Source organism: Hippocampus comes, unplaced genomic scaffold, assembly GCF_001891065.2.
Source record: "Hippocampus comes isolate QL1 unplaced genomic scaffold, H_comes_QL1_v1.1 scaffold92, whole genome shotgun sequence".
Classification (NCBI taxonomy): Eukaryota; Metazoa; Chordata; class Actinopteri; order Syngnathiformes; family Syngnathidae; genus Hippocampus; species Hippocampus comes.
In genome coordinates this window covers 2458751-2483209 of record NW_017805379.1, presented here as the reverse complement: position 1 = coordinate 2483209, position 24459 = coordinate 2458751, and the positions used below count along the sequence as shown (strand labels likewise).

General features: G+C 43.3%; 5 protein-coding genes across 10 annotated transcripts in view; 2 read left to right on the top strand and 3 right to left on the bottom strand.

Annotated features, from left to right (window-relative positions):
- vsnl1b (visinin-like 1b) overlaps positions 1-557 on the bottom strand; it is a 6668-nt gene extending 6111 nt beyond the window's left edge. Inside the window, exon 1 of the mRNA XM_019872644.1 lies at positions 225-557. The gene's annotated coding sequence lies outside the window, so the exon portion shown is untranslated. The remainder of the gene's footprint in view (positions 1-224) is intronic.
- A 1514-nt stretch (positions 558-2071) lies between these two features.
- On the bottom strand, positions 2072-11578 carry scml4 (Scm polycomb group protein like 4). 4 transcript variants are annotated; one of them, XM_019872407.1, is made up of 8 exons: positions 11467-11578; positions 6873-7127; positions 5740-5869; positions 4645-4845; positions 4210-4365; positions 3869-4096; positions 2643-2782; positions 2072-2511 (listed from the first exon to the last, which is right to left on the bottom strand). In XM_019872407.1, exons 2-8 carry the CDS (start codon positions 7119-7121, stop codon positions 2386-2388), a joined length of 1230 nt encoding a protein of 409 aa, XP_019727966.1. In that variant the 5' UTR covers positions 7122-7127; positions 11467-11578; the 3' UTR covers positions 2072-2385. The 4 variants fall into 4 exon arrangements, with proteins under 4 accessions (XP_019727966.1, XP_019727965.1, XP_019727964.1 ...); XM_019872406.1 differs by lacking the exon at positions 11467-11578 and adding an exon at positions 8548-8771; XM_019872405.1 differs by lacking the exon at positions 11467-11578 and adding an exon at positions 7446-7573.
- afg1la (AFG1 like ATPase a) lies at positions 8195-16655 on the top strand. Of its 3 annotated transcripts, none has more exons than XM_019872401.1 (14): positions 8195-8358; positions 9332-9438; positions 9536-9628; positions 10829-10880; positions 13143-13244; positions 13463-13593; positions 13681-13780; positions 14508-14566; positions 14665-14747; positions 14835-14905; positions 14990-15090; positions 15213-15353; positions 15863-15973; positions 16153-16655. In XM_019872401.1, the coding sequence occupies exons 1-14, from the start codon at positions 8232-8234 to the stop codon at positions 16288-16290; spliced, it is 1416 nt and encodes a 471-aa protein (XP_019727960.1). In that variant the 5' UTR covers positions 8195-8231; the 3' UTR covers positions 16291-16655. The 3 variants fall into 3 exon arrangements, with proteins under 3 accessions (XP_019727960.1, XP_019727961.1, XP_019727962.1); XM_019872402.1 differs by having other exon boundaries at positions 8238-8374; XM_019872403.1 differs by lacking the exons at positions 8195-8358; positions 9332-9438; positions 9536-9628; positions 10829-10880 and adding an exon at positions 12926-13073.
- Positions 16656-17679: 1024 nt separating this feature from the next.
- foxo3a (forkhead box O3A) lies at positions 17680-21101 on the top strand. The gene is made up of 2 exons (XM_019872400.1): positions 17680-18734; positions 19868-21101. Exons 1-2 carry the CDS (start codon positions 18210-18212, stop codon positions 21059-21061), a joined length of 1719 nt encoding a protein of 572 aa, XP_019727959.1. The 5' UTR covers positions 17680-18209; the 3' UTR covers positions 21062-21101.
- The window catches only part of zbtb24 (zinc finger and BTB domain containing 24), a 28527-nt gene continuing 25000 nt past the window's right edge, over positions 20933-24459 (bottom strand). Inside the window, exon 9 of the mRNA XM_019872399.1 lies at positions 20933-21057. The gene's annotated coding sequence lies outside the window, so the exon portion shown is untranslated. The remainder of the gene's footprint in view (positions 21058-24459) is intronic.

Sequence of the window (24459 nt, the reverse complement as noted above, 5' to 3'; positions counted from 1 at the left end):
TGTGTGTGTGTTGGGAAAGATGCGCCAATTTGTGAACCCTGAAATAAAATGTAAAAAAAAAAAAAAAAAAGAAAAATAGAGCGCACATCATGCCGAGGCTGCAGGACGCAAAAATAAATAAATAAAATAAATACAAATGCGCAATTGAAGAAATTGCGCAGTGGAAGAATAAACTCAACTCGTCCGTCCACAACGCAACGAAACAACCGGGGAGGGCGGCTTACCTTATCGGACTGCTATTGTGTTCTTCTCCCCCTGCAAAGTACACAGGAAAAACTCCCCTCCGGTGGCGACGAGGCTGAGGAGGAGAAGGAGGAGGCGAAGAGGAGGAGGAGGAGGGCTGATTGAGGAGCTGGTGGTCGGAGGGAGGTGCGCAATGCACAAGGAACCGGTTGCCGGCGATGCTGCGATGATGTTCTCCTCGAGGTTGTTCCCGATGAAGAGGTGCAGCAGCAACAGCAGCACCAGCAGCGTCGTTTGTCGGACGGAGCGCAGGAGCCTGAACGCATCACAGCATGACCCGCGCGTCGCGATCGTGCATCTCTACCTGCTGTGTGCACGCGTACGCACACAAAAAAAAAAAGAAAAAGGGAAATATCAGATCAAAGTTACACAAATAATGGAAAATGTTTTGAAAAAATACTAGTTAACACCAACATAGTATACAATGGTACAAAATAAGCGACCAGGTTATTAACAATGGTGGAAGAAAAAGATAAAAACATTTTTTTTTAATTATGACAAAATAAAAAAGGTAAATATGAAAAATACTAGAAACAAAATTGAATTATGAGAAGATAATACAAATATATGACACAAAAATAAGACACACGGAGGCATAAGTAGTATTTAACATGTCTTGATTTAATACTCACAGACAGGATTACACACATATTTATATTTTCCTCGACATTGCACCATCACAAAACACAGATCGTCCTCGTCGATGTCAACACTGATAAACTTTGAAAATGGTGAGGCTTGTGACATTTGTGCACAGTGAAACACTTCCGCACATTCTGTATTATCTGTACACATGTACATTAGGGGTGTGCATCTCTCCAACCATAGACGATTCAAAAGGTATCGCGATACATGGCATACGATACCATTTAAGAATGCTGTTCCAATATTAAATACACACACACACACACACACACACACACACACACACACACACACACACACAAAAACATATATATATATATATATATATAGAAGGATTCAATACATTAATTGAAATACGTTTCAAGGACAATACAGTTCAGTGCTTCAATTTGGCCACATCAGGAGTAATAACATAATTAGACTGCAAAGAATGAATAATGCTGCAATTTATTTCATTGTGCCGTTCCTTCCAGTATGCCCGCCTTGGCCACCAGGAGGCAGTATAACACTTCGCTAGATCAAAACCAACTTTCCCGATTGAAATCGTTTTGTGTTCCAACCCTTGTGTATATGTATAGATATGCATATTTACTGCGCTTCCTCGGAATGATACCGTCATTTTACATCAAATTATTGTAAAACAGGCTAATTCAGTAAAGGCACCGCTTCCGAAAAAAACAATAGCATAGAAATATCTTTAAATAAAGTAAATGCTTTTCGCTTTTTTTCGGTGCGGGTATTTATAAAATGAAAGCACCCTGTAGAGCAGGGCTGGGCAAGCTTTTGTGCTCAAGGGGCCACATTGGATTTTCAAAACAGACCAATGAGTCAAAAACAGTTCACATGTGCATGTAAAACTGTTTATTTGGATAAAATAATAATTCATTTGATCTCCTTTTCTCCTGCCTCCGTGACCGCTTTGATACTAAACCCGAAATTTGGGTCAGCTTTGTCTAGGGCTGATTAATCAAATTCAAATTGATATTGCAAATGTAGTCGAAAGGAATTTTCAAGTAAAAAAGGCCGCAATTATGGAGAAAAAAACTCAACAAAACAAAAGTCTGCTGCATTTTGGTTCGTCAGTAGGCTTTACTTTTTGAAAAATATATTATTTACTGTTGATAGTGTCTACCTCAGTTCAATGCTTCAGAAGTGCAGTCTTAGCTTCATGAAAGATGAAAAGTTAAAGTGATATAGCCACTTATTTGTGTGTATTATGATTAACGGACTTCTTTCCAATTGGACTAATATTCAAAATTGTTCAGTCCGAGCTTTCTTCCTCCATTCCATGTCAGCGTTGTTTATCGCGAACAGCCAAGAAAACGCAAAGACAAAAAAAAAAAAAAGTATTTTCCAGGGAGTGTGAAAGGGGTTTTCATTAACAGTCATTCATTGTTTCCTCCTCGATTTGACCCAGTCAGCAGCTACAACAGTGAGCCTACTGTGCCCGTTTTCTTCCGAGAGTTCCTGTCAACGGACCAATCAGGTGCGATGATCCTACAACTTGCTTTGCTTGAGCTTGTCGATATGGTAGCACAGCTTGAGGGCGGGCCCCAGCTTCAGGCCGAGGTACTTCATGATCATGTCGCTCTTGAGCAGCAACAGCGCGTTACCGTCGATCTCCTAGGGGTTGGGGGGGGGCAATAACTTTCTTTCACCTCATCTACGAATACATGGCCTATGTGTCTATTTTCATCTATAACTCTTATTTATTATGAATTATGATGATAATACTATGCGTGGTCTGGGCTCACGTGTTTCCTGAAGACGTCGGCGTGAGGTCCGAGGGCGTTGGCGTCGGCGTCCCGGACGAACCACACCACGTCGTCCACGCTCCACGTGGACGGATCCTTGCCGGGGGGCGGGGCCTTGGACTCCTGTGCGGCATACCCACCTGACGGGACAAACGCTCATCAATGCTGTATGCTACAACTCGCCGCACACTCGAATGAGGAAAAATTGCAAATAAAACTAAAATACTGTTAAAGTAGCAGTGAATGAGTTAGATTGTAATTTGCGACCGAAATAAGATGACTTTAGGTCAGTCAGTCTGTTAGTTACAACTTTAATATTTCAAAGTCCCAATTTTAACGAGTTCATTTTTCATTTGCCCATTTTGCTTACAACAAACACCTTTATAAGGTAAAGATTATAACAACCAGATTTTTTTCCCAAATGAAATTGTCTCTCACTTTCGAAAGACGAAACTCAGCCGAGACTCCGAATTGGCAAAGTCAACGATTTCGACAAATATCAACACAATCATGGCAGAGTTCAAGGCCAATAGACTGAAAGATGATCGTAAATGGCTTCGGGGGGGCGGCACATCCTGAACTGGACAAGAGGCACTTTTCATTTGCTGACTAAATGTTTTCTTCATACCGTATGGATGTATTTGTAACTGACATATTTATACGGTATTACATGTTGATGTTTTTACATCTATAATGTTCTGCATTATACATCGTAGTCGGCGGCCATTTTATTGGAAATGGTTTCAACGAGCTACCGTTATAACGTACAGATTCGTGATGTCCCTCGAGGTGCGTCGTAATGAGGTTCGACTGTAGCTGGTAAGTTAATAAGTTATGTGAAGAGAGAAATTTAGTTACTGAGTTAGAGGGGGTTAGTATGTTAAGGAATTAGTACATTTGTATGCGAGTGGTTTGAGTTGTTATTTAGCTAGCTGGTACATCAGTTAGTGAACGAGTTTTGCAGTCATTAAGGTAGAAAGTAAGTTAGTTACTGAATTAGGGGTAGTTAGTATGTTAGGGAGTTAGTTTGTTGGTGAATGAGCGAGTGAGTGTCAATTGTATAAGTAGTCAGGTAAGAAAGTATGTATACGGGCAATATAAATAAAGATGAGTTGAATTAAGTTTAAGTTCCATCCGTTTGCCATTTAGTTTACTTTACTTGAAGAAATGTTTGTTTTACGAAAGAAACCATAATTGGCTGGCGACCAGACCGGCAATGGCCTCACCTGTCCTGTTGCTTTCCACAAAGGCGCCGGGGCTGCTCGGCGACGGCCTGGAGGCGACCGGCGCGTTGGAGAACTGCTGCGATGCGCGGAAGCCGTAGGAGGACTTTGGCAAAGACGAATACGAGGAGGAGCTGATCGAGTTGAAAGCGGACTCTCTGTGCTCCGCCACCGGGTAGCGCTTCCCGTCGACCTGCTCGTGCCGGTAATCCTCGGCCAGAGACGTTTCCACTACGGGCGAGATGGAAGCGGGAAAGAAGGGGCTGTGAAAAATGATGAACATAAACGGCATCGATCCGTGATACAGCAGGGACGTAGACGTGGAGTATGATTGGGCGTCTTACCGTCCGAGTGGTAGGAGGCACGCTGGCTGATGGGCTGGTCGCTAAACAAGTTCTCGCAGTGCAGGCTGCGACAAAGCTTCTTCAGGAAGCGCAGCACGTAGTCGATGCTGTTCACCACAGGGAGGCTCAGGAGGTGCTGCTTGCCGTCAAATGTGGCTGCGGTTCAGATGCGCAGAAATATCAGTTGCCCTCATAGTCGGTGGAGTCCATTTTTTTTAAAAAAAAAAGTCTAAATTAACAGATAAGCGCAGGATCCTGATAAAGCTCTGCGGACCGCATACTCAGCTGATCCAAACAGTCCCCCAACGTGGACAAATGCAGACTTCTTAAATCAAGCTACGCGCTTGTCCTTTTAGTCGCTTGAATGAAAACTAAGCCGAGTGACCGGCGGCTATGGAGAACGAGATGCGTCGTGTGCGATGAGTGAAAATCTACCCGAGATCTTCTCTCCCCCGTATCCCTGCGTGAGCAGCGTGAAGACGGTCTTCTGCTGGAAGGCGCTGTCGATGCATCCCTGCACGGCCTGCTGCAGCACCACCGACGGCCGGTCAGGTCCGAAGTGATCGGGCAGCTGCTGGATCTTCTTCCGGTCCAGGTTCGGGCCCGTGTTGGCCTGCTTGTTGATGTAGATGCACACTGAATGCAAGAGGTGGCGACCATCAACTCTTTGGGGAATTTTTGCACACATTTTAAAAAAATAATCCCTCTCAGTGAATAAGTGGTTAATTCATAATAAATTGATAAGAACAAGAAATAAATAAATGAAAAAATAATGAAGTAAAAATTTGTGGGGGGGGGGAATCTGTGACGATGCAAATTTGAGGGTGTTGAATGTGAGGGTCGACTGTCCAATAAAAAAAAAAAATTAATTAATTTTTTATTTTTAAAAATACATGTGCATTCACATTTTTTTTCATTATTGGTTCAAGAATTTGCCCCCCCCGAAAAAAACAATAAAAATGATTAAAATTAACAATTTTTCAAATACATTAACATATTTTATTTATTGTGTTGAATAATTAGCTGATTATCATAAAAACTAATCAAATAAAGATGAGATTTCATTTTATTACTAAAACCCAAAATTTTACATAGACTTTTAAAATTTTGTCCTTTATCTTAACTCATTTGTTAGTCAATTACAATGACATTAATTATCAATCAGACAATACGAATGAAGGATTGTATTTGACATATACACTTAACAATGTTGTATTTAGCTTATCCAATTACTGTATTGGATGAATAGTTCAAATGTATTTGTAATAATACAATTTTAGAAATTGAGAAAAAAAATTTTTTTATTCGTGACAGAAACTGTTTCACATATTTTATATTTACATGATCCCTGTTGTTTATTTATTTGTTTTATTTAGTTTATTTATTTAGTTTGTGTTTTAACCTCATCTGTGGCCCATCTCTCTCTGGTTGCAAAAATCCAGGCGGGGGCCAGCACCGCCGCCCACTCCCCCCCTTTCCATTTGCAGCCTTGTGAATGAGGTCTTTGGCTGACTTGGGGTCCCCTCCTACCTGTGAGCACCTGCGGCGTGGCCGAGTGGGGGATTGTGGCGGCGTCTTGAGGGATGGAGCTCATGTCGGGCTCGGGGGTGCTGCTGGGCGGCGAGATGGCCAACGGCGTCATCACCATTCTGGGTTTCAGCTGCAGAAGAACAAGAAAAAGGAGTTCAAAACACATTTGTTGAGGCAGGCCTTCCAGGAAGACTTGATTGTTTTATTTTGATTGATTGATTCGTGTCAACGGTAAAATATTTGGGATGCAAAATCAATCTTCCAATCAATTCCATCATTAAGATGTTAATTCTACAGGCAGGGTGTACAACCCATGGCAAAAAATGATAGAATCAGCACTCGCGGAGGATATTCTTTCAGTTGTTTAATTCTGTGGGAGGAAAAAAAGCAGATGACACAAAACTGAAGTCATTTCAAAAGTCAACTTTCTGGTTTTAAAAACACTATGTGAAATCAAGAAAAAAAAAGTTGGTAGTCATTTACATTTTTAGACCGAGCAGAGGGAAAAACGATGGAATCACTCGGTTCTGAGAAAAAAAAAAGATTTTGAAAGACATTGTAACTGTAAATTTCCATTGCCAAAACTAACACGTGCCTCAGATTCGATCTGCTTGTTCGTCTGGTGTTAAACAGGCGTGATCACATCTTGGAGAGCTGTTGCACTAAGTAGGCTGACATGAAACATGGCTCCAACATGAAATGGTCAATTTTTGCCATTTTGTTGCTTTTTTTGGTGGTGGTGGGGTAATAATAGACTTTTCAATGCAAGTATAACAGATCCGCCATCCTAACACAACAACAAAGGTTTGAAGCAAACAACAAAATAATCACACAACCACTGGATTTTTCTTCCGGTGCAAAGGGTCCCCTTCCATAAAAATGACCAACCATTCAAGGACAGCACAAAACTGCTGAACAAGAAACCAAACATTACGTGTTAGAACTCATTTTGTAATTTTTTTTTCTCACAAAAATCAACTCACTCAAAATGTCAACATGATTGAGGTACACTGGTTGTCCTGCATATCGTTCCAAATCCGCTAAAATTATTCGGCCTACTCACTTATTCGAGCTTGATTGCGAAACAAATTCAACTTCAAGGTATCCCCACGCCCTCGCCGCCCCATTCTGACCTTGAATCCCGGCTTCCTGCCCCTCTTCTTCGGCACTTTGAGTGGCGGCAGCGAGTCGGCGTAGCGGTTGGCGAAATCTATCTTGGTCACACTGCGCAGCGGGGGTCTGCCTCGCTTCCTGCCCGGAATCTTGCCCGACTGGACCTGCATGAAGGAGGATGGTGCCACCGCGGCCGCTTGCATTTCACCGCCGTCGTCGTCGTCGTTCCCGTCTGCTTGCTGCTGCACCGTCGCTGCGGGTGCACTCATTTGGAGCTAACAACAAAATAAAATGAAAACAAAAATTCCACCTGATTAGAATGCACAACTTACCCAAGAATAAAAAGAGAAATTATACAGTCTTTCTGTGACAAAACCACCCTTGTTGTATCATCACATCCCCTTTAACGTTGCCGCAGTCTCTCATTAGACAAATGCATTCAGCGGTAAAAGGGTGGGAGGTTGTTTCTGAGGTGGGGGGGTAATTGCCTTCTCCATGACTCCCCGGCTATGAAGTACGATTAGCGTCCACGACAGCGTCCATCTTCTAACCCATATAGGAGACGTCCGTTGACAAAGGATGTAAACACTCACCGCCCGACGCAGACAAGCAGGAGGGGCCCTGGCGTGCCTGGCTCGTCCTTACAGTTTTAAAAGCGGATGTAACGCTGCTGCTGTGTGTGTACAGCAGACAGACAAACAGATGGGGGAGGGAGGGGGGGATGAGAGAGAGAGGGTGGATGTGCTTCGAGGTAGTGGCAGGCTCGTAGTGATGGGGTTGCTCGGTTGTCATGGGAACAAGCCTGTAAGCCTCCCATGTTTTGTCTGCGGCTCACTGAGGTGGAGGCAAAATTGCACTCGTTTCTGCACCGACCTCACAAGACAGGAGGATGCGCGACCTTATATGGTGCTCTACTACAAACTCGACTTATTTTTAGGAATGAACAATAATTGCCTCTGTGATTAATTACTGTGGAGATAATGTGTAAAATCAATATTTTTTCTCATCATATATGTAAATAGCTATTGTGCTTTCATTGTTGCGTAGATGTTTAGTCATAAATGCACAAAACAGAATACGTTTATGAAATTGAGATTTGTACATTTTCTGGATATTTTAATATTTTTCTTCTGTAATTTATTCTTTGTAAAGTCACCCTGAGTGTGCGGAAAGGTGCCAATAAATAAAATGAATGGTCACAATCATTGCGCAAGAGAGAGAGAGAGAGAGAGAGAGAGAGAGAGAGAGAGAACCCAGTACAGTAGTTAATTGTCACCCAGTGACTCAAAATGGAAGCGATGTCTCCCTCTGTCAGTAGCTAATAAAACTACAGAACTTTGTTCGCTGTCACTTTATCCATAAAGTTATTTTGAATCAAGATGGCGGTGTGGATGCCGCTGTCATCCAAGATGTCACCCCCAGCCTCTCTGGGCTGCACTTTGCTCCGGAGAGCTCAGCGATCCTCAATCGAAGTACTCAAAACTGTAATGTCGTGTCGCAGACGAGGTGAGACGGGTTATTGGTGAGTTTATTTGTTTGGTTTTTTTGGGTTTTTTTTTTTGGTTGGGGTGTGAGCTTTGTTATTCGAAAAAAATAGTCCCCATTTAAAGGTGCGCTAACCTGAGCTATATGGCACATAATTATCGTCAAAATAAGTATTCTAGTTCGTTATGTGAATCCAATGTGCGTTCTTACTTAACTTTCCGTGTCCGGCCAGCTGTCACTCCTTAACAAAGCCACGTTGTTCCTAATTCCAAAATCGTGCGACATGTTTGTAGCAGTGGTTGGAAGTGACGAGCCAAAATCTTGAGTACGTATGTGCATGACTTTTTCAAGATGAATCGGTTCCCATGAAAGAGCCATTATCAAATGGTCTTTGAAAGACGATTTCAGTGATTTAAGGATCATTTCCCCGTGACAAATAGAAAGAAAGTTCTCACTGTTTAAAAGCAATGAAAATGCACCAAATTCTGTTTTTCAAATTCCCATAAAGTTCTTTCATATTTTCAAAAGTCTGCTCTCCTCGGAAAGCTTGCCAACCTCAGAAACAGACAACATAATCAATGAATTATTACCCCCCCCCCAAAAAAAAAGCTAATGACGCAATTCCTTAACCATGCAAAATAATTTGTGAATCTCCGCATAAGAGAAACAATCATAACTTGAAAAACACAATGCATATAAAATCGATCATTTCAACCCCCCAAAATCTGAAAGCCTCTTTTTACTGAATACAATAAAACATAATTTTTTTATAATAGGTGTCATCCATAGGGAAAAAAAATTAAGACTTAAAAATGAATGAATACTAAGTTATCGAAAACGTTTTTTTTTTTTCAACTTTATTTTGAGTTAGTTGATTAGTTGTAGTTATTACAACCTTGGTGAATACTTGAGCCACCTGTTTTGTCGCTCTCAGTTGTAAACAAACTAGGCAAAATTGTCTGACCCTGCCATGTTGTTGTTTCTCTATGAGAAGACTACGCGGCGGAAGCCAGCCGTGAGGCGGCGACAGAGACCAGCGGTGGCTTCAGCGGCCCCCTGGATCACTACAGCGGGCTGATCCGGGATGGGATCCTGCGGGAGGGAAGCCCGGCGTGAGGCGGCGACAGAGACCAGCGGTGGCTTCAGCGGCCCCCTGGATCACTACAGCGGGCTGATCCGGGATGGGATCCTGCGGGAGGACGAGCACCAAAGAGCCGTGATGCGCAAACTGGACCAGCTGCACAAAACACTCCGCGGTTACAGCAACACGACCACGTCTATCTTCCAAAAGGTAAACTTGGATAATATTTCGTGACAGTTTCACAAGTTCACAAATCAGAATGAATAGAGGATGAATGCCATAATTGGAGATGAATTAGGTGTGGTGATATTTGGCAAAGAGTAGTGATAAAATCATGATACCGAAATTGCTTGATAAGCGTAATTAGGGAGAAAAAAATGGCTGCCATATGTCATGATAAATCACAGAGATAATTGGCAATGATCCGATTTTGTGGCTGTCCTGTTACTATCGAATATTCTTAAGAGTCGATTTTTCTCTGGATTACCCCATCGTTCATTCAAAGAATCAGATCAATTCTTTCAGTTGTCGATTCATCAATGATTTAGAACGGATAACATCTTGATACGGTAATTGCCGGATGGGACGAAAACTATCAACGCAAAAGGTACAATAATTGGTGTTCGGATTCATTTAGTCACTCACGATACAATGTTGTGATATTATGTGAACGTAATCACGGTGCCGATGGGAAGAAAACGGACACTTTAAATTGTAAATGTGGTTTAGTGTTGTTTTAAATCACAATATTGACTGGATATACTGGGAAGTGGAGAGTGTGGATATTTTTTTATTTTTATTTTTTAAGTGGCTGCTTTGATCATTCACAGACATTATACGTGCCTGCATTTTGGCCGCTCAGTCTCCCAGTTGTCGATTCATCAATGATTTAGAACGGATAACATCTTGATACGGTAATTGCCGGATGGGACGAAAACTATCAACGCAAAAGGTACAATAATTGGTGTTCGGATTCATTTAGTCACTCACGATACAATGTTGTGATATTATGTGAACCTAATCACGGTGCTGATGGGAAGAAAACAGACACTTTAAATTGTAAATGTGGTTAAGTGTTGTTTTAAATCACAATATTGACTGGATATACTGGGAAGTGGAGAGTGTGGATATTTTTTTATTTTTATTTTTTAAGTGGCTGCTTTGATCGTTCACAGACATTATACGTGCGTGCATTTTGGCCACTGAGTCTCAACGCTTCACCGTTTCAGCCACAGATAGTCCGACATAATCACGAATTACCTTTAGTATTGTTTTAAATCAATGCCAGTGCCGATTCTTGCCGGGCCACCACAACTTGGCTCATAGCGGCTTAATCATAATATTGATAATTGACACCTGATACTGTACTGTATGCTGTCTCATGCAGTCAATGTACGTTTTTTTTTGCAGTTTTTTACCAGGCCGAAGCCTCCCAAGGGTTATTACATTTACGGCGATGTGGGTAAGGGATACTCAAGACCGTATCGCCTTTTTAATTTTGATACCAAATGACGTGTGATCATTATTTCAGGCACGGGTAAGACCATGGTGATGGACATGTTTTACTCGCACGTGGAGACGGAAAAGAAAAAAAGGGTCCACTTCCACGGCTTCATGTTGGACGTCCACAAACGTGAGTGTGATTTGATGATGTGCGAGGTGGAATAAAATGTCCATTTCATGATGTATTGCTCCAGTTGTCTTGAATGGCACCCATATCACTTTCTCGGCTCTAATCACTTATCTTAGTCGGTATTGTGACGAATTGTTTGTGATATTTTTGCCATGCTTGACAAACATTCCCGCCCGGGTGATAATGGACATTTTCGGACACATAATGCGACTGCGCAGGGATCCATCGGCTGAAGCAGAGTCTGCCAAAGAGGAAAGTGGGCAAGATGGCCAAATCTTACGACCCCATCGCGCCCGTCGCCGAGGAGATCAGCGAGGAAGCTTGTCTGCTGTGCTTTGACGAGTTTCAGGTAGCGACTGGGCTTTGATTCTTATGATGACGATGATGATGATAATTCATATAAACTAGACCTCACCGTGTTGTGCGGTCGTGCCAGGTGACGGACATCGCCGACGCCATGATTCTCAAGCAGCTTTTTGAGAACCTGTTTCTCCGCGGCGTGGTCGTCGTGGCCACGTCCAACCGCATCCCTGAAGGTGAGAGGAAAGTCGTGGGCGCGACGTTACGAAACCGATCCAATCAAGAGATGGATTTACAAACGTACGTCATAAATGTGAAGAATACGATGATTATTGCTCGTGTAGTTTGCAGCGATGTGCAACTTCATTGCAGCGCCAACAAGGAGGGTTGAATTCAATGTCCTTGTGACCAAAATGCAATTAGAAATTGGGTCAAATAGAAATAAGATTCATTTGAAATTGAAATTCATTTGATTCAATGAGAAATTTGAAATGCGCATTGCGCTGAAATTCAATTGCAAGTCGCATGAAATTATTCGTTTCATCATGGGTCATATTCAATCAGAAATTAGCTGAGATTAAATCAGCCATTTCATGAAGTCGTATAAAATGACAATAAATGAAGAAGTAAATCAAGAAAAAGGTTCAAATACAAGTTAAATCACATGACATTTCATTAGAAAAAAATGGAAAGGAAAATACTTGGAATGTTCTTCCGTATTCAATTCCGTATTGTATTTACATTCAGCATTTTAAGATACATTCATTTAAATGGGAAATTAAATTCATTTAAATTCCAACAAATCCTTAAATTTATATTAAGAATCAAAATCAATTAGAAATTAGGCAAAGTTAAAATAACTAAAAAATTCGTAATTCTACGAAAAAAAAATGCACACCATGTACACAACGTGAAAAAAAATGAAATGATTTGACTTTTTTTTTTTTTCCCTGCCTTTTCTAGACTTGTATAAAAATGGTCTGCAGAGGGTCAACTTTGTGCCTTTTATTGCCGTGTTGCAGGTAAGACGTCATCTTTTTTTGTTGTTTTGTTGTTGTTTTGGCCCAAACGGCAAATAATTCCGACATGCCACCGCTCAGTCCAACTAAATATTGTGCAGAAATTTTGCCAAACTCTTCGTCTGGATTCAGGGATCGACTACCGCAAGAGGAACAGAACCTCCGCGGCGAAACTGTACTTCCTGTAAGACATCCATGCGTCACCTAACACGTTTTGATTCTTTTCTGCGAATTATCATCATTCATGGATTATTCCTACCAATGATTTCAGTTCCAGCGAGCCCGATGCAGAAGAGACGCTTGACAAGCTTTTTGACGAGCTGGCCTTCAAGCAAAATGACAGTAAGCCCTTTGGATGTCGTCTCATATTTTCACTGTTTGCATTTTTTTTTTTTTCGTACAAGAATCGTTTGATGTCCTCCCACAGTAACGCGACCGAGAGTGCTGAACGTGCACAACAGGAAAGTTCGTCTGAATAAAGCGTGCGGGACCATTCTGGACCTTTAGTATTGTTTGAAATCAATGCCAGTGCCGATTCTCGCCGGGCCACCACAACTTGGCTCATAGCGGCTTAATCATAATATTGATAATTGACACCTGATACTGTACTGTATGCTGTCTCATGCAGTCAATGTACGTTTTTTTTTGCAGTTTTTTACCAGGCCGAAGCCTCCCAAGGGTTATTACATTTACGGCGATGTGGGTAAGGGATACTCAAGACCGTATCGCCTTTTTAATTTTGATACCAAATGACGTGTGATCATTATTTCAGGCACGGGTAAAACCATGGTGATGGACATGTTTTACTCGCACGTGGAGACGGAAAAGAAAAAAAGGGTCCACTTCCACGGCTTCATGTTGGACGTCCACAAACGTGAGTGTGATTTGATGATGTGCGAGGTGGAATAAAATGTCCATTTCATGATGTATTGCTCCAGTTGTCTTGAATGGCACCCATATCACTTTCTCGGCTCTAATCACTTATCTTAGTCGGTATTGTGACGAATTGTTTGTGATATTTTTGCCATGCTTGACAAACATTCCCGCCCGGGTGATAATGGACATTTTCGGACACATAATGCGACTGCGCAGGGATCCATCGGCTGAAGCAGAGTCTGCCAAAGAGGAAAGTGGGCAAGATGGCCAAATCTTACGACCCCATCGCGCCCGTCGCCGAGGAGATCAGCGAGGAAACTTGTCTGCTGTGCTTTGACGAGTTTCAGGTAGCGACTGGGCTTTGATTCTTATGATGACGATGATGATGATAATTCATATAAACGAGACCTCACCGTGTTGTGCGGTCGTGCCAGGTGACGGACATCGCCGACGCCATGATTCTCAAGCAGCTTTTTGAGAACCTGTTTCTCCGCGGCGTGGTCGTCGTGGCCACGTCCAACCGCATCCCTGAAGGTGAGAGGAAAGTCGTGGGCGCGACGTTACGAAACCGATCCAATCAAGAGATGGATTTACAAACGTACGTCATAAATGTGAAGAATACGATGATTATTGCTCGTGTAGTTTGCAGCGATGTGCAACTTCATTGCAGCGCCAACAAGGAGGGTTGAATTCAATGTCCTTGTGACCAAAATGCAATTAGAAATTGGGTCAAATAGAAATAAGATTCATTTGAAATTGAAATTCATTTGATTCAATGAGAAATTTGAAATGCGCATTGCGCTGAAATTCAATTGCAAGTCGCATGAAATTATTCGTTTCATCATGGGTCATATTCAATCAGAAATTAGCTGAGATTAAATCAGCCATTTCATGAAGTCGTATAAAATGACAATAAATGAAGAAGTAAATCAAGAAAAAGGTTCAAATACAAGTTAAATCACATGACATTTCATTAGAAAAAAATGGAAAGGAAAATACTTGGAATGTTCTTCCGTATTCAATTCCGTATTGTATTTACATTCAGCATTTTAAGATACATTCATTTAAATGGGAAATTAAATTCATTTAAATTCCAACAAATCCTTAAATTTATATTAAGAATCAAAATCAATTAGAAATTAGGCAAAGTTAAAATAACTAAAAAATTCGTAATTCTACGAAAAAAAAATGCACACCATGTACACAACGTGAAAAAAAATGAAATGATTTGACTTTTTTTTTTTTTCCCTGCCTTTTCTAGACTTGTATAAAAATGGTCTGCAGAGGGTCAACTTTGTGCCTTTTATTGCCGTGTTGCAGGTAAGACGTCATCTTTTTTTGTTGTTTTGTTGTTGTTTTGGCCCAAACGGCAAATAATTCCGACATGCCACCGCTCAGTCCAACTAAATATTGTGCAGAAATTTTGCCAAACTCTTCGTCTGGATTCAGGGATCGACTACCGCAAGAGGAACAGAACCTCCGCGGCGAAACTGTACTTCCTGTAAGACATCCATGCGTCACCTAACACGTTTTGATTCTTTTCTGCGAATTATCATCATTCATGGATTATTCCTACCAATGATTTCAGTTCCAGCGAGCCCGATGCAGAAAAGACACTTGACAAGCTTTTTGACGAGCTGGCCTTCAAGCAGAATGACAGTAAGCCGTTTGGACGTCGTCTCATATTTTCACTGTTTGCATTTTTTTTTTTTCATACAAGAATCGTTTGATGTCCTCCCACAGTAACGCGACCGAGAGTGCTGAACGTGCACAACAGGAAAGTTCGTCTGAACAAAGCGTGCGGGACCATTCTGGACTGCACATTTGAGGAGCTGTGTGACAGGGTACAACTGTCAATCCATCAATGCGCCCAAGCGGATTACGGACGATCATATTGCATCATCGAGGATGTTTCTCTTAAGTGAGCAAGTCTGAAAGACATGACCGAGCCGTTTGATGTTTTCAGCCTCTCGGGGCCAGCGACTACCTGGAGATCTCGCGTCTGTTTGACACCGTTTTCATCCGGCACATCCCGCTGCTGACGCTCAACAAGAAAACGCAAGCGCGGCGGCTCATCACCCTGGTGGACGCGCTCTACGACCACAAGGTTTGATTTTACCAAGCGTCTTGCAACAGTTAAAGGGAGGGACATCGTGTGGGTTTTTTTGGGTACAATTCGACATAGGCGGCAAGCTCCGGTCGCATGACTCAAGACTCTAGTCGCCGTAATTTTACTCCTTATACTGCCGGGCCAATGGGGAGTGGGAATTTTGTTACCGTAACTGCGAACCGCGACTGCGTTTTCCTTCACCAAATTACACTTGTCAGGTACTGCGCGGATTAGTGTGTGTGCTGCATGCAGTGGGCACGTCGCCAAAAATAAAATACGCTCCGCCGCAACTTCACCCAGTCATCAAGTATGTGCCCCTTTTCGGAAGCGGCGCCTAAATTTTGGCTTTGTTCGAATTTTTCGGACAGTGTGGTCTGTTGGCCGCGGCTGAGCCATTGCTTGGAAGTGGCTCTGGATCTTCGCCCAGCCTAGCTGCCAAGTCAAATATTTGCAAAGAAACATGAAAAAGTCGATATTTGACCATGTTCACCTGTGTGCCGTTTCAGGTGCGCGTGGTGATCCTGGCCGATCACCCGCTGGAGGAGGTCTTCGTTCTTGAGGGCGACCACGGCCATGACGAGAGCCACATCCTCATGGACGACCTGGGACTTAAAAGAGTAGGAGATGCTTCATTTTTATCTCCACTTTCACATGATGTGGCCGTACATTACTCAGATCAAAGTAGAATCACTGTCTTGCATGGTTCTTATCACAAAAAAGCTTTTTTTTTCCCCTCTGCGTTTTTGGTCAGAAACCGGTGTTTTTGGTGAAACCTTTTGACTTTGTGTCTCGACAGGAAGAGGCTAGCAGCCTGTCCATCTTCAGTGGCGAAGAAGAGATGTTCGCCTTCCAAAGGACCGTCTCCAGACTCACTGAGATGCAGAGTGAAGAATACTGGCTGGAGGGAGACCGCAGTGCCAAGTCCAAAGCCTAATTTTTACCTACCTCCACATTTTGCCATTATTTTTTTGGGGGGGCGGGGGCTACTTTTGTTTATACCAGACAAGTTTTTTTTTTTAATTATATGTTACAACTTTAATCACCAATACTCCATTTTATTCTATTACTTTAATCCTGCGAATTCATGAATGTTTTGCTCTTTTATTTAAATCTTTCAAGTGTACAACTTTATTCTCATGAGATTATGACTTTACTCTTGAAAATATGCAACATTTTTTTCCCCCTTTTAGACAGTGTGGCCCAAATACTCCTTTAAAGTTTTTAAATGGAAGCGGGAAAGAAACACTACTCACTCCACCTGATCATTGTGGGAACAAACTTAAAGATGTTGTACAGAAATTATTTATTGTCATCTTTCTGCACCTTAAGGCATGTTTTTAACAGGATGCTGCAATCGCTGTGGTCCAACTCTGTAAAAAGTCGTGGGGAACGATTTAAAGTTTTGATGTGACATTCATCAATAAATGCAAAAAAGTTTTTGTAATGACTCAAAAAGTCCTCATTAAATGTATGCAATCTTATCGTACATGTTTTGTATTCATAAGTATAGAGTATTACCATTATTACGAATATTTCATCTAACAAAACACCTAAAATGTGTCTTAAGTGCAAGAAACACAAATGGAAAAACTAATAGAAGATGCTAATGGCTAGTTTTCAGAATTTGACTGTGTGATAATTAGCGCCTAGGTTTAGGTTGCTTGCTTTCAGAATAGCTTGTTGGCCGTGCTGCGCGGGTGTGATTCGTACTAATGTGGTGGTCATACATAAAACGTTACAACGCGGGGACAATCTTAAAACTGCATTTTCCATGCATGAAAATTATAGATGTGTATCAGATTCAAACCGCAGACGACGCATTCTGAATTGTATTTCTCGATTAAATTGCTGTCTCCCGTCTCATCACATTTTCATGACACTTATGCTTTCTAATGTGGTTCTAAAGGTCTCGGGAAGAACTGACCTTTAATTTGCTTGAAATCCAAGTTCATTAAAGAGAAAAAAAACCTACATTTTTATTTTACTTACCACAGTGATTCTCAAAGTGGTACTCGCGCCAGTCGTAGTATGTTGGCTCCCTCTACTGGTATGTGAAAAAATTCACTGCTTAAATTCGCTTGCATTTACATTTTTTTTGTATAATTATTTGCATATAATCAACGGTTTGTGTCTAAACTTTCAGTTAGGTACATTTTATAAACCTGTGTTCGATACATTTTAATTTAATTGTTTTAATACCGTTTATATTAAGTGCAGAGTTTGTGTTCAAACTAAGTAATGTTATATTGACTTGCAATCACAAATATACACATTTTTAGGGGCTACTTGGTGCAAAAAAAATTGCCCTTTATAAAAGGGACAGCTGACTTTTCCAACATTTTTTGCATGATGTGGAACCTGCTGGGCATCCCCATGGGGGGGGCAGGCGGTGACGTCACTGCTCCATACTGTCGCTTTAATTTGGAGCAGCGCAGAGGAGGAAGAGGAGGAGGTCGAGGAAGAAGAGGAGGTGCAGCAGCAGGATTGTTTGGTTGAATGAACGTTTTGCGTGTGCAAATTATCACCGTGGAGGTGAAGTGCTGATGAGCGCGGAGCATTTCTGCAGGAAGAAGGAGGAGGTGCAACGATGAAGATGCCCAAGAAAGTCGCGGGAGGAAACGGTCAAGATGGCAGCGTAGTGACGTGTTAAATGCTTCTGGGTGCTCACGAAGGAACGCAGAGCCGAAATCCCCCCCCGCTTTCCTCTCCCGGGTTCACGAGGAAAAGCCATCGCGATGCCCGCTTAGCATGCATTCCAGTAAATAGACAGCACCCCCCTCCTCCTCCACCACCGCACACATTGATGGAATGCGACCCGAGTGACTTCCCGACCCAATCATCGCCCACCGTGAGATGGCCGAAGCCAGCGAGCCGAACGTGGAAATCGACCCGGACTTTGAGCCCCAGAAGCGACCGCGCTCTTGCACTTGGCCGCTGCCCCGTCCGGAGCTCGGCGCGGCGGGCAAAGCGGGGGCGAACGACGCTGATGTCATTCCGGAGGAAGAGGATGACGACGAGGAGGGAGGAGGTGGAGGTGGCGGTGTGCCCCGGGAGGCCACCGGGGCTGTCACGCCGAGCCCACTCACTTCCTCCGGCCTCCACCTCCCCACGCAGCGCCGCACCGAAGACTCCGCGGATGGCTCGCTGTCCTCGGCTCATCTGGCGCCGGCGGCGGCCGCCACAGCCTCGCAGCAGCTGCGCAAGTCGTCGGCTCGCCGGAACGCCTGGGGGAACTATTCGTACGCGGACCTCATCACGCAGGCCATCGAGTCGTCCCCCGAGAAGAGACTCACCTTGTCGCAGATCTACGAGTGGATGGTCCGCTCCGTGCCCTACTTCAAGGACAAGGGAGACACCAACAGCTCGGCCGGATGGAAGGTGAGGGAGCGCCGGACATCGTTCCTGCGCACACCTGCCAATGATTAATTGCCGTTTTTTTTATGTTTGCAAATGATTTAACAAATCGGATACTAGCTGTGCAGTGCATTTGGAAGGGCTTTACAGTGCTTCGCTTTTGTATGGTGTATGTCACAGCCTTGTTCCAAAACTGGTGGCATACTTTTTTTTTGGCATCAAAATTTGACATACAATACCCAAGGCTGACAACATGGAGACAAAAAAGGTTTCGCAATGTTTGTTTGTTTTTTAGGCAGGGGCAATTTATCGAAAATTAAAAATCGTAATGTGGACACTGCTTAACTTTTTCCACATTTTACAATTCATGAAAAAACTATCAGATGTTTAAATTGTTTTTTTCAGTTTTAAAAAAGTTAAACATTTACGATATGAATTATACAGTGGTAGTTTATTTGCTTTGACTTGCTAGCACTTAACTTGAGCTATGAGCTCTGATCTCGACTCGGCTTGCTTGACTTCACAATAAACGCCACTTTGGCAAAATAGAGAACAATTAAAAAATGAGTACAAATAAATTCAAATTTAGTGTGTGGGACTATTTATGTTATCGGTTATGTTTGTATTGTAAACATATTGAAGTCAATTAAATAACATGCCCAATGTTATCACGGTACAGACAGTGTCTCGCTTCTCGTTTGATGTGAAGGATTACAGTCCAGCCCAGACAACCAATTCATCTGTCATGGAATCAAGTCAAATGAGAGCTTTGAAGGATTTAAGTGTGTGTGTGTGTGTGTCAGGAAATAGGTTTGTAATCCTGTAGTTTGCACGTGGAACGCGGGTTGATTCCTGGGAATTTTTCTTGAGGAATGACCATGCCGTCTTATTATTATCATTATTATTATTTTTTTTTTTTAAAGCAGATTCCATAATTCTCAAAGCCTCTCCTTGCTGGCACGCACTGCTTACACAAACAGCGTGGCTGTGGACAGAGAAGAAATAATTGACAAAAATAGTTTTGCCAATCGGTCGCTATATTTCGGGACTACTCAAAAAAGCGACTTTTAGAAACAAAAATTCCTGATGACAAAGCTATGTCTTTGCTTCGTCAATTTAAATGGTGCCATACAAAGAAACGTTCCTTGCCTCCACAGAATTCCATCCGGCACAACCTGTCCCTGCATAGTCGCTTCGTGAAGGTCCAGAACGAAGGGACCGGGAAGAGCTCGTGGTGGATGGTCAACCCGGACGGCGGCAAAGGCGGCAAAGCGCCGCGTCGCCGCGCCGTCTCGATGGACAACAGCAAATACATCAAAGGCGCCCGAGGCCGCGCCACCAAGAAGAAAGCCTCGCTGCAGGCCGCCCAGGACGGCAGCTCCGAGAGCTCGTCCAGCCTCTCCAAGTGGACGGGCAGCCCCACGTCGCGCAGCAGCGACGAGCTGGACGCCTGGACCGACTTCCGCTCGCGCACCAACTCCAACGCCAGCACGCTGAGCGGGCGCCTGTCGCCCATCCTGGCCAACCTGGAGCTGGACGAGGTGCCTGTGGACGACTCGCCGTTGTCCCCCATGCTGTACTCAAGCCCCAGCAGCATGTCGCCGTCGGCGGGCCCCGCCGGACTCTCCGACCTGGCGGGCACCATGAACCTCAACGACGGGCTGTCCGACAACCTGATGGACGACCTGCTGGATAACATCAGCCTGACGGCGTCCCAGCAACCTCCCTCCAACGAGGACGATGACGACAAAGGCCAGGGCGGCGCCGTCTTCGCGTTTGGCAGCCCCGTCGGCAGCTACGTCTCCACCCCGCTTTTCAGCCCCACGTCCATCACCAGCCTGCGCCAGTCGCCCATGCAGACCATCCAGGAGAACAAGCAGACCACTTTCTCCTGCGCGGCGCACCTGACCCTGCAGGATCTCCTCAGCCTGGACTCTGGCAACGTCCTGCTCACCCAGTCCGACCCGCTCATGTCGCAGGCCAGCACCGCCGTGGCCCTGCAGAACTCGCGCCGCAACACGCTGCTTCTGCGCAAAGACAACGTCCCTTCCGCCAACCACGCCGCCGTTCAGGCACAAATTTCTTCCGGCGGAAATGGCCCCAAGTCTCCCGGCAAAAGCTCTTGTCATGGAATCAAGTCAGACGAGAGCCAGGACCGTTTCCCCTCCGCCGCCGCTGACCTGGACCTCGAGGTGTTCAACGGCGCACTGGAGTGTGACATGGACTCTATCATCCGCAATGAACTGATGGAGGCTGACTGCCTGGACCTCAGTTTCGACGCCGCCCACAACGCCAACGTGAACCCGAGGGGCTTCAAGCAGACGTCGCCGCAGAGCTGGGTCCAGAGCTGAGGGGTATGGAACGCACTGTCAAAGAGACTCCGGTGGTGGGAAAAAGAGCGTGTTAAAAGTGGATTGGTTTCTTCTTATTTTTCCATCCGATATAATTTGAGGTGTGACGATAAAGAAACGAGGCAAGAGATCACACATTCACTTTTGCTGCGACAGCTGCGTGATTGTGCAATGTGAAAACTCGGTCCTGCTTCAGTGAGGTTGTGGTGTCGACATGGGATGGAGGACGTATGAAGCCATCCTGCACACTTTTTAACATTTGCCATTGGAGGGAGGGAGTTTAAAGGTGGCTAGCCAAACGAGCTTTTTTTTTGTTTTTTGTTTCACAGCTCACTGACCCGTGCGTAAGGTTGAAAAGAGTTTAAAGGTGGCTAGCCAAACGAGCTTTTTTTTGTTTTTGTTTTTTGTTTCCCAGTTCACTGACCCGTGCGTAAGGTTGAAATGGACAAGTGAAGTATGTTAACTTTAACACCCGAGACTCATTTCCTACGCTCCTTTTGTATTGAAAGCAATTATTGCTGATGATGCTTGATGCTAGTCACGCAGCTAATGCTAATTGCTAAGGCAATGTAAAAGGGACTACAAGCTATCAAGGAAGAGTTAAAGGCAATTTTCCAGCTTCTGGGTGGCATCAGAAAGGGCAACAGGGAAAAAAAAAACACAATCAGAGTGTTAGGTTTAACAGATTCACTGCCCACACATTCTTTACGTTAAAAGCAATTATCCCAGTCCAAGTTGCTAACCACTGAGCCAATTATCTCAGCGGGTTCTTTTTTTGGGTTTTTTTTTTTCGCTGGCTCGTTGTCCTGTGAGTACAGTACCAATAAGAGTTAAAGGCAATTTTCCAGCTTCTGGGTGGCATCAGAAAATAAAACACAATCAGAGTGTTAGGTTTAACAGATTCACTGCCCACACATTCTTTGCGTTAAAAGCAATTGTCGCAGTCCAAGATGCTAACCACTGAGCCAATTATCTCAGCGGGTTGTTTTTTGGGTTTTTTTTTCGCTGGCTCGTTGTCCTGTGAGTACGGTACCAATGTCGAATTGGAGGTTGAAGTCATCCTGTGAATTTTCTGGCTTCCAAGGTAGCATCAGAAGCTAATCGCAGGTAGCTAGTTTATCCGCGAACGCCCCGATGCGCTGATTTTGCCAGGAAGGCAGTATGGAAGGTGCTACTAGTTGTCTAAGCTAGCTGTTTTGTCGCTTTTATTCAGCTCGCTGTCCTGCAAGTATGGGGGTGGGGGGGGGTTGAAGTCTACCCGTGAATTCGCTGGCTCTACAACTAGCGCCTCTGATGTGCCAATTTGCCGGGAACACTTTAACCAAACAGGAATTAAGCTAACACAATCCGAGAGCAGAACACCAGAGAGTCATGAGTGACATTGTTTCTTTATTGTCACACCTCGTATGTTTGGTGTACTGGATTCTTAAAAAGAGGGGGGGCGGGGGAAATCTATGAACCTGAGCGATTCTCATACTGAAACAGGAACAAAAGTTGCGTTCATCTCAGGGAAGATGATTTTGTTCTCTCACATCAACATTTTTTGCCAAACAAGGGCCAAGAGCCCGTTTACATGGAGAAGAAAATTAAAGGAGAATACTTGACTTTTTTTTTTTTTTTGTCTTTACCACCAAGCCACCAAATTACATTTGTCAATTCATGTAGCGGTTTGGCGCATGACGCGGCCCAACACAAATATCCCCATGCCGTCACATCAACAGAACAATACATTGCGAGAAACGAATGCTGCTAACAACTGTTAGCTAATGCTAGTCTGTGCTAACACTGCGTTTTGGGCTCAGTGTTTTTGCGCTGGAATTTAGCCTAGCTGATTATGTCACTGGTGGAGGAACTCTGTGGGGTGGTAACTATGGTGGTAACTTCATTCGCCCCACTGATACATCACAGTGGGGCAAAAATGCACAAGTCTCGCACACGGGTGCATTTTCAGAAATATTTCACGAAAGATTCACTTGGTTGTTTAAGTTAATACTTTTTCCATGCACCTTTACTGCCATAAGATTACGACTATTTTGGTTGATGACGTATTTTTTTTCCTGTTATATTGCACTTTTTATTCCACTAGCATTGTGATTCCTTCCACATTTATTTGCGTGTCTTCCTCATTAGATCGCACCTTTATCCCACTAAAATGGTGACTTTTCTCACAGACATCCAAAATTTTATTCCCAGAAAATGGTGACTATCATCTTGAACAAATCTACTCTCGTCAAATGGCATAACATGAATTGACTACTTTTTTCCTTGTGATATGGCAACTTCCCCACATGACTACTTTTGTAATATTTTTTTCTCCAAATTGTGTTTTTTTTAACGCAACTCGGTTCTACTATGTAAACTTATCCTGTGTTATTTTACGTTTTTATTCCCGCAATAGGATGAGTTTGTTCTTGTAATATGGCAATTTGTTTCACTCGAGTTTACACCTCTTTATTTTCTAACGTTGCCCCTTAATATTCGTAAATGTACAACTTTCATGGTTTTCATATTTATTCTCGTAAAATTAAGATTTTTTTTCCCCCACGTTAATTTCAGATTTTTCCCCACCTTAATTTACAAATTTTTCGTCATTTACTTTGTGCCGTGAGGTCGCACCATTCCTCAGTACGACGGCATTTTCACGACTGACTTGTTGATCTACACCATTTTTCTTGTACTATCGCATTTTTATTCCAGACCAAACTAAACAAAATGAATCGTTGACAATGTTTACTTCTGCGATGCTGCTTGCCCTTATTTTGTCACGCGTCGCGTAAATAGCCAAATAATGGGATAAACGGCTACAGAAGACGGTGCGGAATCATTCCGCTGTTATTTGGTGACTTCTTGGTGCTGTAAAAGAGAAGATAGCATGGGGGGGCAACCCTTTCCCACCCTTGTTATCAGCACTATAGCAGGTGCTGCCCCCCTGTGACGGGAGCCATTATCTTCCGAGCCATTCTTGCCATTTCATCACTCACAGTATTTGAAAATATTGCCAAACGTTTGCGCGTATACATAGCTAGAAATCGAGTGTTGTAGATAGTTGGAAGCATAGCTAAGGGGAAAAAAAAATCTTAAAAAGTATTTGTAAGACCACCAGGATCCATTTATTTCATGAATTGTGTTCGTAGCTTTTTTTTTTTCTTTTTCAAGCGCCACCCATTTCAGTTTATGTGACGCCTTCTGTTTTTAAGCTTTTTTAAAAAGTGAGCACTTTTTTTTTGGAAAGATGACAATTTGACATTTTTTTTAAGCATAAATCATTTTTGCGCACTGTCATCGCCCTCTCCTCTTGCTCCTACTAGAACAAAAATGTGATGTTTGCAAGCTTCTCAAGAGATGGTGCATGTAAATAAAGCTTTGAGAGCCACTCTAGCAAATCTCTTTTTATTTGT